Below are 18,756 nucleotides of genomic sequence, written 5' to 3'. Positions count from 1 at the left end.
CATTATCAAAGACTAATCTCCCCATTACTTGTCTCAGTCCTTTTTGTTGTAACTGCCTTTCACTGGCAGCAGGGCAATTCAGAGCAAATGAGGTTGGCGCCTGGGTTCACCTTGTGGTACTCCACCAGCTCGGCCAGGGTACCATGCTGCAGCTGGTCCACGCCCAGGAAGCTGTAGGAGTCCGTGGAGGCGTCGATGAGGAAGTGCTTACAGCCGTCCTGACCCCGATAGGACAGGGCGTAGCCTCTGATCCTCTCGCTGACTCGGATCAGGAAGCTGCCTGGCACGCACGGGCTCAGAAGTTCATTTGCTCTCTTCAGTGTGAGAATACCTGAGGGGAAGAAAAGCAGGTATTTCAGGCAAGTCATTTCCCCAACTCTTTTCCGTTAAACACAGCTGAGTGGGTAAAGTTTAGTAAAAAATAAGAGCAACTTTAAGTCCATTTTGGGCTTCTAGGAATATAGTGCAAGAACACTCATCTCCCGGTGCTTGGTAGCTAGGCCAGGACGGCGTACATAAGCAAATGGACAGCAGAAACGACAGCTTAAATGTTCAACCTTCAGAAGAATACCTTTCCACTTATAACCCAGGCACAAGCACACAGGTGTCAGATGGCTTCTGAGTCTGGCAGCACCCCTGACAGTCACTCTGGGAGTGTTAGATCTGGAAGGGACTGGAAGATGCGCTCCTCAGCTTACTGATGAGGCCTCCACAGCCTGGGAAATGATCCTACTTGGTCTTGCGTGGTGGTTCTCAACCAGGGCAAGATCTGGAAATGTCTGAGACATTGTTGGTTGTCATGGGCTGAGGGGTGCTACTGGAATCCAGCATGTAGAGGCCAGGGGTGCTGCTCAACGTCCCGCAGCGCACAGGGCAGCCCCACACTACAGAGGCACCCCGCCCCACATGCCCAGAGTGCTGCAGCTGAGAAACAGCGGCCTAGGGGTCGGCTCGCTCGTGACAGAACCAGGAGAGACGCAGGCCCACAGAGCACCTGCCGCCATAGCCGCTCCTAACTGATGCTTCCTTGGCATTTAAAGGAGTAACAGTATATATTTGTGTGTGTGTATATGCATGTATACTTACATCTTCATATGTTTGTCTTCTCATAGATTCAAAAGGATGAAACTCTTCAATATACATGAAATTTTATATATATGTATGTATATATGTATATAGTTTAGATGCCTCATGAATTCACACTAATTCAGACCAGGTTTTCCTTAGTTAGTCCAAATTCATGAGGTTTGACCCATATTCCAGATTTCCCTTCTTATTCCTATTGTAATTCTGTGGAGGAATCAATAATGTGCTAAAACATACAGAAAGTGCACGAATATCCTGGAAGACTGTGAAGGGGCGGAATTACCCCGCGAGCTCTGATCTGGCAGGGAGCAGCCTTCTGTCATGCTCTGTTCATTTCAGCCAGTGGAAACTCTCCCTTCTCCCTTCTCTCCTTCTACCACGAGCTCTTTGTCGATACTCAGTATCTTCTCATTAGGAAAAAACAAAAAACCTCCCAGTGAGAAGGCAGTGGATTATCATAGCCCTTTAGTTTTGGTGTTAGTAAAATTAATTGAGAATTGAACCCTAATTGTCCAGAGTAAAACATAAAGTCAAACCATTTCTATTTTCTTGTTTGTAAGGAGACCTTTAATAAAGGAAGGATAAAAAAGCCACCTGTTCTCCTCCAGGCCACACCAACCAACGAGCCCTCCTCCTGCCTTCTCTTCTCCATGCAGCATTAGGAGGCCCAGGCCTGCACCTCAGCGTCGCGGTGCCTGAGGCTCCACCCCAGTGAGACGCGAGTGAGGACCGGCGATCATGAAGAGCTGCAGTGCCCCCAAAGCCCGGAAATTTCCCTGACGTGGAGGAAGACTCCCGGTCCCTCTTCCAGGGCCTTGGTCCTGCTCATCGACGCCCAGCAGGGCCCTGACGCCTGCGCATTATCTCCGTCCCACCCAATTGCCTTCCCACCCCTTCCGTGATGAGACTGAGCCCCCAGAAACTGCAGGCACCACTGCTCCTGAGCAAGCCTCTTGGGTCAGCTGCCGCACCGTCCACTGTAGGTATTCAAATGATGCCACCTAAGCCCCAACAGACAGACCGCTGCGTCTGTTTGCTGGCCTTCCTTTCTGAACACACCTCATCCCACTGGTGAATCACAGATGACAACTAGGTAACCAGCCCACCCTGGGGCTGCACATGACCACGGTCTGAAGACCCTGGAAGTGACTGTCTATGACACCAGGGATATTTCTGACACTGAAATCCCCCTTCAGAGCCGAGGGGCTGATCAACCATGAGTGGAGGAGAAGCAGCGTTCTGGAAGAAGGTTTCTCTCCCAGACTTACTGACAGGCTAACTCTGAAATTCCAAGTGACTTCAACAGATGGGGCAGATGTTATAAATGTTAACATCTGGATCTCATCCAGATGGATTTGGATTCCTAAAATGAAAGCTATTTTGGAAAATTATAACCAAACCTGGGTTCAGCTCAAATTCCTCCTAAAACCAGGCCATGCACAGCTGTAAGTCAAACTGGCGAGAGCTTCTCCGGCGGTTATAACTGCCCATCACACACAGATCTCGGCAGCAGCCCAGCTCTGGAGATGCCAGACACAAGGAAACGACTGGGTGGCAAATCACAGGTCATGACGGAGATCCCCTGAACAAAGTGTTACCAACAGCACGTTCAGGGGTGAGTGCTGTGGGGACCAGGCTTGGCTCTTCCCGCTTTACAGCAGGAGATTATTCCTGAAGGCACTCTCCTGCTGCATCTGACAACACAGGTTGATGTACAATTTGTCATGATCCCATCATGGGCTGTGGGTGCATCCAGGGAGGCCTGGCTGTGATTGCAGCCAAGAGTGAGCTTTGCCCACAAACGAAGTTTTTGAGTGCAAAGCCAAAATCCAGTGTCAGATATTAATCACTGTGAACTTGGATGGCCTCCTCACAGTATTTTTCATCCCCTGATTTGCCCTGTGCATGACTCTAAGAATTCTGAGCAGTGGTCTCCAGCCCCGCTACAGGCTGAGAAACCTCCAGGCCGCCTCCCTCTGACCAGCTCTCTTCACACATATTACAAGAACCAAACCTAACTGAGGTCATGGGAGAATTTCTGTGGTAGTAAATAAAAAGCTTTCTTTTACTTCATCAATGTTTGAAATGAACCAGATCTCCACCCAGCAACGATCTGTCTGTGTTAGAGCTGACCGGGCAGGGTGTGGCAGGACCTCGGCAGTCCAGAAGATGGCAGATGCTCGACCACAAGGCCTTCCTGGACAGCTCCTGGCTCTGAAGAGCCTGGGGCAGAGCTGGGCTGCAGGTCCTAGAGCCTGAACACTCAGCTCAGAGGTTCCTAACAGCTGGAGTTGTGAGGGCGCAAAGAGGAATGTCCATCTTCTCTCTCTGCAGGATGCCAGGTGCCCTATAGAGCAGTCCCATTAACAGAATGTCCATCTTTTCTCTCTGCAGGATGCCCACTCGCCTCTAGAGCAGTCCCATTCAACAGACTTCTCTGTGATGACACACGTCTGTGCTGGCCAGTGGTATCCACTAGCCGCATGTGGCTACTGAGGACCTGAATTGTGGCTAGTGCAACTGAAGGACTCGACTTTTAGTTTTAATTAGTTTTGATGTAAAGAGCCACATTTAGCTAGTGGTTACCCTATTGGACAGCACAGCTCTAAACCCCTCTGGAGTGAAGGACAGGCCCAGGAGAGCTATTTTTGCAGAGGAGAGGGTAAACAGACCCCAAGAGAAGTGAAATAACTCAGAAACCCTAGCAGGGTCCTGGTTGGAAATCCAAGTGGCAACAACCACCCTACAGAAGGAGGGAGGTCAATGGGATACCCTTCTCCACAGCTTCCTTCTGGAAAATGCCTACTCATTCTCCAAGATTCAGCTCACTAGCTTGGAGCTTTCTGATTCCTCCCTGAGCTGTTAAGTCTCAGGTTTCTCTAGGCCTGTGGAGCACCTGGTTCCCACCTCCTTCTGAGCACTCCCCTGGTCTGTGGAAGGTCTCGCCTGGTTCCCACCTCCTTCTGAGCACTCCCCTGGTCTATGGAAGGTCTCGCCTGGTTCCCACCTCCCTCTTGGCACGTGCCATTCACAGCTCTATCAGAATGCTCCCAGTACATTCTGTTCTCTCTCCCTCCCCCACCTCCTTGTGAGCTCCTAGAAGACAGCTACCACATATTTATTTTCACACCCTCAGCACCTGCCACTTTGAAGACACCCAGGAAAGGTCTAACAAATAATTTTGTCTTAAAATCATCAGAAACTTCCTTCTCTAGGACACTTCTATGCAGCCACTGCCTGTAGTTCGAGACTTGTTGTCATAGGAACAAAGGATGCACTTCACATTTCTCTGAAGCACCTGCAGGCATCACTTTATTTACATATGTACATCTTTTAATGTGACTTATTTCTAGTATCTGGAAAATAAGTGTTTAAAAACCAAATGAAGGGGCTGGCCTGGTGGTGTAGTGATTAAGTTCGCACGTTCCATTTCGGGGGCCCGGGGTTCACAGGTTCGGATCCAGGGCACAGACCTAGCACCGCTCGTCAAGCTACACTGTGGCAGGCGTCCCATATAAAATAGAGGAAGATGGGCACAGATGTTAGCTCAGCGACAATCTTCCTCTCATACACAAAAAACAACAAAAAACCCAAGTGAAAGATAACCAAATCGTAAGAGCACTTAGAATTTTAGCATCTGCCTGACACCCCTCAAAGCGTGCACTGCCTCATTTAATCCTCCGAGTGGCCTGGCAACGAGGTACTGTTACTGCCCTCCAACAGAAAATGAGCAAACCTGCACCGTAGACAGCGCATTAACGTGCCCAAGATACTCAGCTAGGCTGGGAGCAGCGCTGGGCTCGAACCCAGGTGGTCTGACCCCAGAGCCCCGGTCTCACCCACTTAACCAGAACAGCTGCCCCTGCGCCAGCGCTTCGCACTGCTCAAGAGGCTTCCATTTACTATTTCATTTAGCCCTCAAACAACCCTAAAATAAGCAGAACCGATATTACTGTCACTGCCATTTTACAGATGGGAGAACTGAGGTAGAAAAGGTACAGGGTTATATAGGATTAGTTGGCGATGGTTTCAGGCCTCTTGTCTCCCACTCCAGTGTTTTTTTCTTTTTTCTAGTGTTTTGCTTTTTAACCCACAGGGCTCATCAAGTTTTTCTGGAATTGGCTGAAAATAAAATATGAGCACTTATTACCCAAAGAGATGTTCATTTCTCACCTGGGCAACTTAAAGAGCATGCATTTTTCAGTGATTATCTCAATGCAGTCACTTGGGGACGAGGCACCAATGACCTCCGCAGCCTCCCTCAAGCTTAGGACCCGTGTTGCTGAGGAGCAAGGAGCCTCTTGAGCAAGCCCGGCTCCCGCGTCCTCCTGGACCTCGCACCGGGGCTACAGGAGAGCCGCCTGGGGCCCCTGCAGGAGCTCTGCCAGGGAGCTCACTCCTTTGTCATCCATCCTCTACTCTCTGCCCGGAAGATGGTGCGGGGGGGCCGGGGGGGGGCTGCTAAGACAACATCACAGAGGAACGCATCTCTGCCGTTAGGGTGACCTCAAGTCTGCAATCTGCGTGAAGAAGGGGGGTGAACAAGAGAAAAATGGACTTTCAGAAGACCTCATTTCCAAGCAGCCACACTGCCGGACTCAAAGTGCACACGTCATCCTCTGGGAGTCTGAAACCTGGACGAGAACTCTACTTTCCCACGCTAGCTCCCTTCTAGTTTGTGCTTTCTTCAACCCCTCCAGTATTTAAAGAACTGTTTTCCGAGAGGCTCTGGGACCTGCCCTGGGTCCTCTGTATAGAAGCAGATGCACCGTGACACCGAGCTCTCATCCTTGAGGTCTCAGGCACTGCAGGGATGAAGAAAAATGGTCAGAGTTCCTAAAATATTATTCATGATGTTTCCTTAATAATTCAAGTGTTAGAATTACATCATTTGTTCATACTTCATTATCTTAATGGCTAACACTTATCAACTAGGGCTTACTATGTGCCGGGCAGAGTTCTAAGTACTTCACATATATGAACTCGTGAGTCTTCAGAATAGCCCTGCGTGGTGGGTAATATCATTATGTCCATTACACAGACAAGACAGAAGGACAGAAGTCATGTGACTTGCAGAAGGCCTGTGTGGGGGACTGGGGTTTGAACCCAGGCAGTGTGGCCCCAGAGATGTGCTCGTAACCACCGCACCCTACTGCCTACTTCCCCTGGCAGAAGGAAACAGTGTCTAACATCCTCTGGCTGTGGCAGCAGAAACCCAGTAAACAAAGCATGTGATGACAAAAGCATGGATTTAAAAATTCTTGTCTCAACAGTCGAATTCCCCCTTTCCATAAAAGGTCTGAAGTAGACCGCCCAAGGCAGAGTCGCTCTCCTTCGCGCCCCAGCCACCCAGTCCACCTTTCCCTGGCCTCTGAGGTCCTTCTAGGTCCCTCCAAGAATACAGTGGGAAACTACAAGACTGGAGCCCTGGGCGGACGGGAAGCGTGGGACTCCTGGTGCAGCAGGCCAAGACAACTGTGGCTGGCGCATCACCGGGAGGACTCAAGTGAACATCTGAAAAACTCAAGTTAGAGGGGCTGTGGGGTGAATGGACTACTCGCGATATTACAGCCATGCGTTGCTTAACGAATGTGGGGGACACATTCTGAGAAATGCATCGTTACGCGATTTTGTCGTTGTGTGAACAGCATAGAGTGCACTTACACAAACCCAGATGGTATAGCCTCCTACACACCTAAGCTACATGGTACTAATCTTATGGGACCACTGTCGTGTACGCGGTCCATAGTTGACTGAAATGTCATTATGCAGCCTATGACTGCAATGGAAAAACAGACTAACATTTTAGCAGCAGTACTGCTGCACTGGATCATTTATGAGAAAAGTCAGGGTCCACCAGGAAAAACCCACAATGCATAGTATTGCTGCAGAAAAGCTAGCTCTGCTCCAATCCGAATAACATGCATAGCTTTGGCCTCTTCGTGCGTCATCTTCAGTTACAGCAAAAGTCTGAACTAAGACTAGGCAGTCACATGGGAGAAGTATAGAGAATAATTCGGACACGGTGCTCCGAGGCCATTAATGTAGATAAGTCTTCATGCTAAAATGTAGGTGAACTCTCAGGGCTTCATGCTAAAGCCCAGCTGGTCCCTCTCAAAGGCAGGGCAGTGATGGCCAGGGAAGGGACTTCCAGTTGCCCTTCCCTGCCATACACAAGCAATGACATTCTTGCGGCTGGCCACAGCCTATCCCACTCCATGAAGCATACGCGTCATATATAAATGAGGCAGGATGTATACATTCGTGTGACTTTGAGAAGTCACACAAATGAGTAATTTGTGCTTAGTAAAGATAGAAGCTTGAAGATCCCTTTGTGAGAGGCTGGCAGAATTTTGATGGTCCCACTCCTCAGCAAAATAGTTGAAGAATAGATTACCACTTATGGGTGCCAGTTCCCAGGCTCATGAAGACTTTAGCCTGAAGGAAATCTCAGGAGGCCTCTGTGAGACTTTCTTAACGCAACTTACCTAGCTACATACGCTCAGTCCTGAAGGAGCTGTGGGCTAGCACACTGCTGGGAGGACAGGGCACAGGACTCCACTCAGACAATCGTCTCTAGGGAGCGCAAGTTCCAGGGAGTAACTGCTTCCACAGAAATGCACAGATTTACTCCCAAGGAGAAGGGAAATTTGAAGGGATGTGTCAAAAGTAGAAGCGAAACAGCTGTCGTAAGAACTCTGTTGGCACCCCACAGACTTAGTTAAAGAGGTTCGCTTTTTAAGTAGCTTAAAATATAAAATATTGGGGCTAAAGCATTTGGAGGGCAGGTTCAATTATACGCCATGACAGCAAAAGACATCCACAAGAAACAGATCAGAATTTCATCAACAGTCTAATTATATCCATATTTGAATAAGAATGTGCTCATGACATTTCAGAGGAATGATGATCAACTATTGATGCATGAAACAAATATGTGAATTCTCTAATGACAACAGAAGCAATTAGAAAATTCCTCAATCAGAAATTTGTTTATCCACGTTTTTCTATCTTCTTCTCCTCCCCGCTCCCGGGCCCTGCTGCTTTCAAAGCTCCCGAACACTGCTGTACACTGCACAGGACTGGGAAATGCTGACGGGCAGAAGGAAGACACGAGTCTCTGGGTTTCCGGACAGACCTTCAAACTGCAATGTCATTTATTCTGTGGCCCTTTTCTCCAAGAAGGGTAAAAAAGTATGTTAGTGGGTATAGTTAGTTACACATCTACACACTCTGGAGACTCCTAAGCAGGAGCTGGGATAAGTAAAATGACTTTGCTGAGCAGGACGTTAAACTTAGCCCGAAGGACTCTCCAACACGTCCCACCAACTCTGCGAACGTCCTAGACCGTGGGGTCTGTCTCAAAGACTGCTGACATATGGTGAGCAGATGCAAGGACAGAGTGAATGAAAACAAGGAATGGATTTGAGGGTCAAGATAGTCCTGAACCGAAAAATGGAGTTGAAGATAACAGGATGAGAGGAGATAAAGGGTGACGGAGAGAAGACAACAGTCCTTATTAAGGAAACGAAACCAAACAGACTTATCCCGTTACAGTGTCAGAAGATCATAGATCTGGAAAAGAGGAGCGATGCTCTAGCAAGGCCAGGACCCCGCCCTCGCACTGTCCCTCCCACCCCACACTCAACTGCAGCTGAACACGTTCTGCCAAACTTTTCTAACAGCTTTATTCCCTATTTGAAGGGTTGTTGTCCTTTGTCCTTCCAAATTACTGTTGCCTTCTAGGGTGACCTGGCTTCTGGGCTTTTGAAGGACGGGCCCTAAATAAGCATGGGTGGAAACCACACAGGACAGCTTCTGCAGGAATTACGCCCTATCTTGTTGAAGTGTTGCTTCTTCCTTGCGTGTGATGCTGCTCCTCGAGACAGGATTTTGTGGCAGGGTTCGGGTTAGAACGCAGGGAAAGGTGGAGAGAACAGCAGGGGTGAGCCCACGCCTCGGCTGCTGGGTTCTGCAAGCCACAATAACAGAAGCACGATGTGCCGGGCACTAAGTGCTTTGCAGACATTTGCTGATTAGTGTAAAGAATGACTCTGTGGTGCAGATCTTATTACCCCCATCTTCCAGGGGCGAAAACACAATGCAAACCCAGGAGCCCTAGTCCTGGAGGCTCCGTGCTAAGCTGCACGGCCTTTCCACGCCAGGAGCTAAGAAAACTCTGTATTGCTTTCGGGCATTAAAGTTTTAAAAAATGAGCTTGAGATATAATATACATACAATAAAATTCACCAGTTTTAAGTGTGCTATTTGATCAGACTTGACAAATGTATCTAGCTGAGTAATCGCTACGACAATGATAATATAGACTGCATTTCTATCACTCCAAACCCTTATGGCCTTGGGGCATTTTATTAAAGATTTGAATGTTAAATGTCTGCCTCTTGGAATTCTACCTGGGAGTGAGCAAAACAGTGTTCAAACAAAAACGTGCTTTTTCATTATTCTCGTGGGTGGGATGGACGCCCCTGAAGCTGAATGAAGGCTCCTTGGCGCGTCCGCTCCACGCTGCCTGTGAGGTGCAGTGGGCTCACCCGCCGACTGGAGAAACAAACCCTTGTGGCCTTCGTGGTCACGGATTTAATTGCACACGTTAAATAAAAAGCATCGTGTGAGTGTCCCACTTCTGTTGGTGGTCACATGTGCTACGGCTTTGAAGCTAAACAGATCGAGATGTGACTATTGACCCTGCCACCAGCAGTGGTGGAAGCCTGGAGAAGAACTGAGTGTGTCAGCTCCCAGGCTCTCCTATAAAGTGGGCAGAAAAGTCACCAAAGTACTCGCTATAACGCTTGGCACATATTAGGCCCTCAGAAAACTACAGCTCAACAGAATCTTCTGATAAACAATTAGAATTAATAAGAGAGTTCAACAATGTTACCAGATTCAAGATCAATACATAAAAACATAATTTCTCTACACCAAAAACAACCAATTACGTAATTTTCAAAACAGAAACAAAAAATTTCTAAGTACATAAGACTAAATCTAGTTTGCTTTTTTTTTAAAGGTGCACGTCCTGTATGGGAACTTATTTAACGATTTAAAAAGAAATATAAGGAGAGAATTGCCACATTCATGGATAGAAAGATACAATAACATAAAGATGGCAATTCTCTCTCCAAAATAATCTAGAAATTCAATGCAATTCCATTCAAAATCCCAACAAGGTTTTTAAAACTTGACATGTTGCCCCTAAAAGCCAGGTGAGCATCTAAAGGGGCCAAGAAGAGTTGACAATTTCAAAGAAGTATGAGGAGGGAGAGCTTGCCCTACTGGATACAAAGACTTCTTATGAAATCATAGTAATGCATATCATATACAAAAATAAACTACAGGTGGATTGTGTATCATCCAGCAAGCAAAACCATAAAGCAAAAATAGCTAAATTCAACCTCATTGAAAAGAAAAACTTCTATGGCTCAAAATGTGCCAAAAAGCTAAAAGACAAATCACACACTAGGAGAATATAAATGCAACCCATAAAATTGGCAAAGGATTAGTATCCAGAATATATAAAATCTATGAATCATTATTAAAAACTCAATTCACTGGGAAAATGGTCAAAAGATGACAAGTAATTATGGAAGAAGGCACCCCCCCCAGCCGGGAACCACGAAAGGCTCAACCTCACCACAAATCAGAGCAAATGAAAATAAGGTGATTCCACTGTGGACCCACAAGAGTACTGGGAAAGAAACGTCTGGCGATACCAAGTACGCAGGAGACAGAAACTCTCAAGGACAGCCAGTGGGAGTGTAAGTCCGTTAACTCACTCTGGAGGGGACTGGGGAAAAGTTCATACAATTAAAGATGCACACGGCCTACTTCCCAGCAATTCCACCTCTAGATACACACCCTGAAGAAACGACCATGTGTGTGCACAGGGAGATGTGATCAGGGGTTTAAATTGCTTCACTTTCTGTGTCAAACAAACGTATGTGTGTGTGTATAATAAAATACATATATTATTAAACACATAAACATTATATGTTTAATAGTATATATATTATAAATATTGTAAAATACTGCACAATAGGTAAAATAAATGAGCCAGTCTACATTTATAAACAAAGAAAAATCCAGATAACATGTTGACAGAAAACGTAAGTTGCAGAAGAATGTCTGTAACATGATACCATATAAATGTTAAACACAATATTGTATGCTTTACAGAAACATTTTTATATATACATTTTATATATTTTTAATATATTTTATAGAAACACACACACACACATATATATGAGTCTAAAAATATGGATGGAAAGGACAGCTTCAGAAGAGTGATTTACTCCTGGAGAAGGAGAGATGAAAATGGAATCAAAAGGGGGCCTTAATTCTGTCGGTCAGGTTTTATTTCTTAATAAGACAAATAGATGTGAATTAAATACGGCTTTTAACATTCACTGTATCTGGAGAGTAGATATGACATTTGTTACATCATTGGTGTTAGTTATATTTTCCTCTGTATTCTTTTTGTTTAAAATAGTTCATAATTAGAAAAATCATTTTTTACATAGGGGAAGGGAGGAAAATCCTTCATAACGTGAGTGGGCCTCATCCAGGACCTCCCTTCCCTGAGCAAGAAGGAATTCTGCCCACAGATGGCCTTTGCACTCAAGCTGCCCATCTTCCTGAGTCTCCAGCCTGCTGGCCTACCTAGCAGATTCTGGACCCACCAAGCCTCACAGTCACGTGAGCCAGTTCCTTAAGAAGTTGCCCACGGGACGTTCTTTAGGAAGAGCAACTGCAGAGGCCCTAAGGAAGGGACAAGTGCGGTGTATGAGGGACAGAAGGGAGACGAGTGGTGGGGAGCAGCCAAGGAGAATGGGAATGTGGTCTGAAATGGGTCTGGAGTGACAGGCAGGGGCAGGTCAAGGAGGCTCTTGTGGGCCCTAGGGAGGAGGTCGGGTGTCACTCACTGCAGTTGGATCGTGTTGAGGACGGGAGACAGCAGAGGAAGATGGCCAGTCAGCAGGCTGATCCAGTGGCCAGATGAGAGACTGACACAGATGATCCCAGCTATTCACACTATGATAAAGTCCACAACGTTTTCCCATTGAAGGGTCTTAGCAAGGCAAGGTGCTCTAGGACATACACTGTAGTATTTTCAACAGTCCTTCTAAATAACTGTGAGTATAAAATTTCCAAATTAACTAATATTAATTACATTTGCAGAATATTAAAAAATCAGAAAAATACCAACTGTAAAATTCCTTGACAAATCCCTCTGCCAAAACTGCTGGGGCTTCCCCGTCTCCTTCACAGCTCTGTGGTTGCACAGTGTAGTAAGCTGGGCTACAAATGTGCAGGGAGGTCCTTTCCAGGGAGCAGGTGGAAAACCGTCCTGGGAGAGAGCCAGTGCACATGACCTGGAATCAGGTCTCTGGTCTCCAACCCACTAGGAAGACGGGAAGCAGCCAAGACGGCCAGCAAGTCTCTGCATCATTCCATCTGGGTCTTACCACCACAGTGATCCGTGTGAAAGCTAGCAATGTGCTTTGGCTCTAAGGAAAATGAAAAAAAGTGCAAAAGAACTTGAGAATCTTTGCAGTGGGTTCTCCCACAGTCCCATCTAACCAGTGGGACCAAAAGTCCAGTCAAAGTTGAGACCCAGGGCCTCTGTGAGAAAAGCTTCAAATTCTGGCTGAGAGAGGAGTAGCTGTGGGGAGACTGTGCATATCTAGGTTGCTTGAGATCATCAAAAGGTGCTCAGGAAGCAGAGGTCAGCACTTCATTTCAGGGTCTCTCTTGCACTTGGGAGTTTTCATCAAGCTCCTACATCTAGGAGTTCAAAGGCAATGCCCTCTTTCTCTGATTATAGAACTGGTATCCACAGACCGTGCACACACAGCAGGTTATTTCGAAGCTGTGCACTATTTTGCCTTGTCATGACCTGAGTGGGAAAGGAGACCTGACACAAAGATCTGGGGTCTCCGCTCTTCTCTGTCATCGCACTGAATGTTGATACTACCAGGGTTTTGTCCTTAGTTTCCTTCTCTCATCATTCTTCTCAACTCACTCCTGGGAAATCTCGTCCCCTCTCATGCTTTCAGTTATGTACTGAGGACTCAAATCTGTTATTTCTAGCACTGATCCACTCATCCAATTGCCAAATGGATGTTTTCACATTGATGAGCATTATTTTAGGCTGGTTACTTTTAAAACTGCAGATGGGAAGGAGGCTCTGAGGAGTGGAATTTGCTTGCCGTTTGATGAGAGACATTTGCATTTGTGAAGGAAGTCTCCATCTGTGGGGGGTGCCTCCCTCTCTGCACCAGGAGGAAGGCGGGATGGCCTTATTTCTGGAAACTCTTAATGGGGAAGGCAAGGACTTAAGTTGTTTACTGTCTGGCAACCTCATGTAACTGATTCCCCCCCAACATCCTCCTTTGTCTTTAGCTGAAGATAATATTTAAGCGGTGGCTTCTGCCATTTACTTAATCCGGTTTGATTCTTACCTAAAAGTTATAGGACCACCCAATAACCAGAACCTACCGGCACTGAGACCATTTTAACAACGCTTTTTACATATTCTTTCCTTTGTCTTGTAAAGAGATAACTCACATGCCTATGCCTTACATTTAGCCCTACTCTCCACCCATGTTTGCAGCAGCAGCTCCTCCTGCCCGTGGGTCCTGTCCCCATGCCAGCAGCTCTGACTGCCCGTGGGTCCTGTCCCCATGCCAGCAGCAGCTCTTTCTGCCCGTGGGCCCTGTCCCCATGTTATTCCATACTATTCGCTAAATAAAAGAGCACTACTGCCAGACCTTGAGAGTCCAAGAAATCTTTCTTTCGACTCCTTGGCTCACCGACCCCAGATCAACATGACTCCCCCAGAGACATTTCAAACTCATCATATCCCAAATAAACTCAGTGTCTCCCTTCCTCTCTTCTCCCCTTCCCTAAATCTCCGCCCCCTCCTATGTTCCTTCTCTCAATGGATAGCATGCCACCTTCCACCAGGCCAGACAGGCCAGAGATCCATCATCTTATGTTGCCCTGTCCTCTCCTACCCACTCCCATCCTTATCTAAAGCTAATTCAGCGCAAAGGGTGAAAGTATGAACTTATGTGAGGTGAAAAATTAGGTGACCAAAACAGGAACTTAAGAAGGGTAATTTACAGAGTGTATGACAATGGAAGGAAGACGGTAAACCAATAAAGAGGAGGTACCATCCCATTATTTCAAAACACGGCTCCTGATAAATAAACAACTATATTTCAAAAAGATAGGATGTGATCCATCTTCTCTTTATCATAGAAACATGTAAAATTTTGTCTTCTTGTTACCGAAACCAAAGTGGGTCCCCTCCTGGCGAGTTAAATCAGACTCTCCACCAGAGTAGTTGTCTCACAAAGTAGGGTATATTTGCAACAAATAGGAGACCGCGAGGAGTCATTTCCAGAGTCATGGCATCCTCGAACAAAGGGAGGCAGGGACATTTATTTCAGACAGGGAATGAATATTCCAAAGGGAGAGGTGGGTATTTGCTTGCACAGGCTCAGCTGGAAAACATGCCTGCACACACCCTGCTGGGGACGGTGATAAGGCCTAAGCTCCTCCTGGAGAGATCGTAGCATTCAAAATGAGGCAAAGGTCACAGGCACAGCTCTCCTGGTGAGGCCTGGTCCATTGAGCGTGGTTGGTGATTACATCTCTTAAACAGTTAAATGCTTCTGATTTGCTCAAGGTCACTCAACTAGTTAATGGAGAGCTGACTGTGTGACTAAGCTAAACCGATGCCCTGCCCACCACGCCCAATGGCTGGATCTGACTGGCCCTCAGTGAATCGCGGATGAAAGGCATCATCATTTGATGGAAGTCACAATCAAGCGCCCCTGTGTAGGTGAACGGGAGGCACTGCTCTCCCCACCCACCCAGTGGTGTTTTATTTGCGGGATAATTAATCCACAGTGCATGCAGCGACCATGACTGCTGATTGCTTTGAAAATGTCATGGGAATGCAGCTCAAAGAAACTCTGGAAAACTGCTTTGTGAAAATAATTTCAAAGACTCTTCTTGGGCAGCACAAATAAAAGGAAGCCTTTATTCTTTCTGCCTTCCTGGTGGATTCGCAGAGCTCATCCACCATCAGATGCGGCTCCATCGAGGGTACGTCTGCACTCACCATGGAACCAGGGAGCTATGGTGTCTGCCGTCTTCTGGTAGCCTGCTCGCAGTGGGAGCTGCTCTTCTCTAAACCATCGGATGATGTCCTCCTGGGCAGAGCTGGATGCTGTCCTCGTCACTCCCTGGTTTCTGTTAGTTATAAAACAGGCCTCCAAGTTAGATTTAGCTAATTTGAAAAAAATGCCTTTAAAAATCTTATATATATATATATATATATATATATATACACATACATACAGAGAGAGAGACAGAGGGAGGGAGGGAGGGAGGGAGACAGAAAGAGAGAATTATATATATTTGCAGATCTAACTGCATGGCTGAGCTAACAGGAGGCTGTGCCCCACAGGCTGCCATTACACAACTCCTCAAGAGCAGAAAACAGGAAGGAATCTAAATCTGTCACTTGTCCTTCCAGTTCTATAGGGCTAGTCGTGGGTATGACCTACTGCTGTGTTAACACATAGGCTTTAATTCATTTTTAATACAAATTAGATGCTCCATTAACTCCCAATTAAAATTAGAGAAAATAAGCATTAAAAAGTGAAATGCACTATTTTCCTAGAAAGCATGTACTTATAAACAAAAGAAATCAAATGCAATAAGATTAACTTCTTTCCTAACATTTTCATTACTTGATTTTCTCTTCTCTCTGTTCCCACTAACCTCCTTGATTTGCTTTCTTCTCTCCCACTTTGAAGAGGGTTACTTCTACTAGAAGACAGTCTTAGAAATGTAAAGTGTTTGAAGATTGGTACGAAAAACATATAGGCAGCAAAATTATTTTGAAATGAATTCATTAGCAGAACAGAACCTAAGTTCTGGGATGTCAGTTTCCATCACAAAAAGTGACATTCAATGTAATAAACATATTTCCACATCCCACACCCCAGCCCACTAATTCTGAGCAGAATTCAGTGTGAAAACAACGACGAGTCTGGATGCGCTACTGGAATGTCCCGTCGTGTAACTTATGGCTCCTTATGCTTTCTATGGTAATGTATGCTACCGTGAGTTACACGTGACATACACGTCACAAGTACATATATACACGCACATATGCATATTCATACATACATAGCATTTTGGAGAAAACAGCTTATAATTCTTGACTTTCCTGGGGAGCAGATACTGCACACACGTGAGATCACGTGATAAGTTCTTACTAGTTTTCAATTAGGTTGTTTTTCCTTGGGAAGTCTTTGGAAGTCAAACAAAAACTCCAAGGACAGCCAGTCTCTGTTTTCCTGGGCTGGCTCCCAGCTGACCTTGGTTATCATTGTTTAAAATCCCAGCCCTAAAACCAACCAGTCTGGCTGCTTCATAAGAAGCACTTCCTGCAAGTGTCTTAAGTTGGGAAAAATGAGCTAAGGGAGTACAGCTTAAAACAAGAATTGCTCTTATTAGAGGCCACCTTCACTGCTGTCAGTCACATACGGTGTGCTCTAAAAACATGAGGGCGAGGGCACATTACAGGTCATAGTCCCACCCTTGGAGCCTGGCGACCAGGAGCGGCACCTCAACAGCCCTGCGGCGACCTGTGGCGAAGGCCCACACAGACAGGCTGGGCGCTGCAGAGGGCCCTGCAGGAGCTCACACCTTTCTGACCCGGTCACAAAACTGTGGGACACCCGCTTACTGAGCGCCTTTCTTGTTTTGTTGTCTACAAGAAAGAAGTCATTCTCCAAACTGTCACTTTGTAGAGCATGGTCATTTAGTGTGGGTCCCCCGTCCCAAAATGGAACCTTCTAACTGAGTAAGCAGAGATGATTACAGCAGAGGAAAAGCCCACTTCACGTCTCCTTGAGGATAAATAGTGACTCTGAGCAAAGGGAGGTTTCTGTTTGCTTTTCACTTCTCCATACTCATAGCAGAGAAGTAATTTTAGTTTTTATTTCAGAAGGCAAGGCTGTTTCATTCAACCAATATTTGATTTCTCCTGGTTATTTTAAATATTATCCTTCTACATTTTAGAATATGAAAAAATTATATAATATAAATAACCAAGAAAAAATAATTTTATAACCAGTTAACATAAATGATGGGGATTCTACTGTGATATCACTATACTTTTCTTCAGGGATTTTCCAAAACAGTTTTGCCTAATTCCCCCGCAACCTAGGAGGCAAAGGTACCACTGTCACCAAACAGAAAGTTTATTCAAAAAACGAACATCTTCAAATTCTCAGCATAGGAGTTGGCCATGTACCCCAGAATGAGACCTACCATCACAGCTTTAATCCCTGGGCAACAGAAACGTGGCCCTAGTGATGAGGGAAGTCAGCACACCCTCGGGTTCCTTCTGTGACGTGCTTACTGCTGAGAGCGACACTGGGCACTGATGGCAGCCCGGGTGTTTCCTCTTCTCCCTCCCTCTGCTGGCTCTCTCGCTGCACTAGGTGCGGGTGGGCTTGGCCAGTGGCACAGGGAATTACTGAACTGCATGCCCATCTTCACTGAGTTCCTGGGTATATTAACTCTAACAACTGTGGATATTTCACAGATAAGAAGGGGAATGCCAGACCAGGGAGCTCAGGAAGACAGGCTTAGCGGTGAGGCTTGACGTACAGTCACGCACTGCATAACGACGTTATGCCAACAATGGACCACATACACGACGGTGGGCCCATAAGATTAGTACCATACGGCCTAGGTCTGTAGGAGGCCGTACCATCTAGGTACGTGTAAGTTCACTCTATGATGTTCACACAATGATGAAATCACCCAGTGACGTATTTCTCAGAACGTATCCCCGTCGTTAAGCAATGCGAGACTAATTACACAGGCAGCCAGCTGGCCTTCCACTTGCCATTGCCCGTCATGCCATTTGACTCTAATCCCCCCATTTCAACCGTTCTGCTTAAAGCCATCTGCGTGGCTTCTTACCTAAGAGGATTCTGAGGGTATCCCGCTGGGCTTAGGAACTGAGGCTTGGGTGGAAGAGGGGGTCTCCTGGGTTTCTGTGGAGCACCTGGGGGCCTCTGCAGTCCCTCGCTGCCTCTTCCTCTTTGGGCCCCTAGGGATAACCTCTTGTAGTCTTCCCGAGCTTGTTTAGCCAAGGAGCGTCTCTTCTCATCTGCTGCTTTGGATTTTCGCACTGGAAAAGCAAAGGCGTTTGAGAAAGGCCCTGTCAGCCCCCAAGACGGTCAGAAGAGCCAGCACTGCCGCTGGCGAGCAGAGCAGGCGCTCAGCCCATTCTGTCACCTGACGATAATGAGCCGCCACCATCAGACAGTTAGGGCCTGCGCGTGCACCACTGCCTGGCGCTCCCTGCGGATTCCTCTCTGCATAAGGGAGTTTGGCAACTTTCCGAGAGGGAGAGAGAAGCAAGAGGAGGAGGAAGTGACCAGATAGAAATGGAGAACCACATGTTCGAGGACTTCCTGCAGTTGGCAAGACTGAGTGACAAGTCACAGCCTGAGTGGGGATTCCATGCAGCAGGGTCTCTGAACAGTTAGAGGTGATGTCACTCCCTCGCATACTAAGTTCAGGATGCCATGTGCCCGGAGTCGCTAGCAA

General features: G+C 46.6%; 1 protein-coding gene across 3 annotated transcripts in view; it reads right to left on the bottom strand.

The window, feature by feature from the left end:
• SH2D4A (SH2 domain containing 4A) overlaps window positions 1-18,756 on the bottom strand; it is a 71,590-nt gene that overhangs the window by 2,623 nt on the left and 50,211 nt on the right. For all 3 annotated transcript variants that reach the window (XM_023630471.2, XM_070253313.1, XM_023630472.2), the window contains 3 exons: window positions 18,124-18,334; window positions 15,239-15,369; window positions 111-331 (listed from right to left, as the gene is read on the bottom strand). In XM_023630471.2, the coding sequence (XP_023486239.1) occupies window positions 111-331; window positions 15,239-15,369; window positions 18,124-18,334 (563 nt within the window). The remainder of the gene's footprint in view (window positions 1-110; window positions 332-15,238; window positions 15,370-18,123; window positions 18,335-18,756) is intronic.

The sequence above is a fragment of the Equus caballus genome, chromosome 27 (assembly GCF_041296265.1).
Source record: "Equus caballus isolate H_3958 breed thoroughbred chromosome 27, TB-T2T, whole genome shotgun sequence".
Taxonomy (NCBI): domain Eukaryota; kingdom Metazoa; phylum Chordata; class Mammalia; order Perissodactyla; family Equidae; genus Equus; species Equus caballus.
Note: the sequence above shows the minus strand (reverse complement) of the source record. Positions and strands in the feature narration are given on the sequence as shown.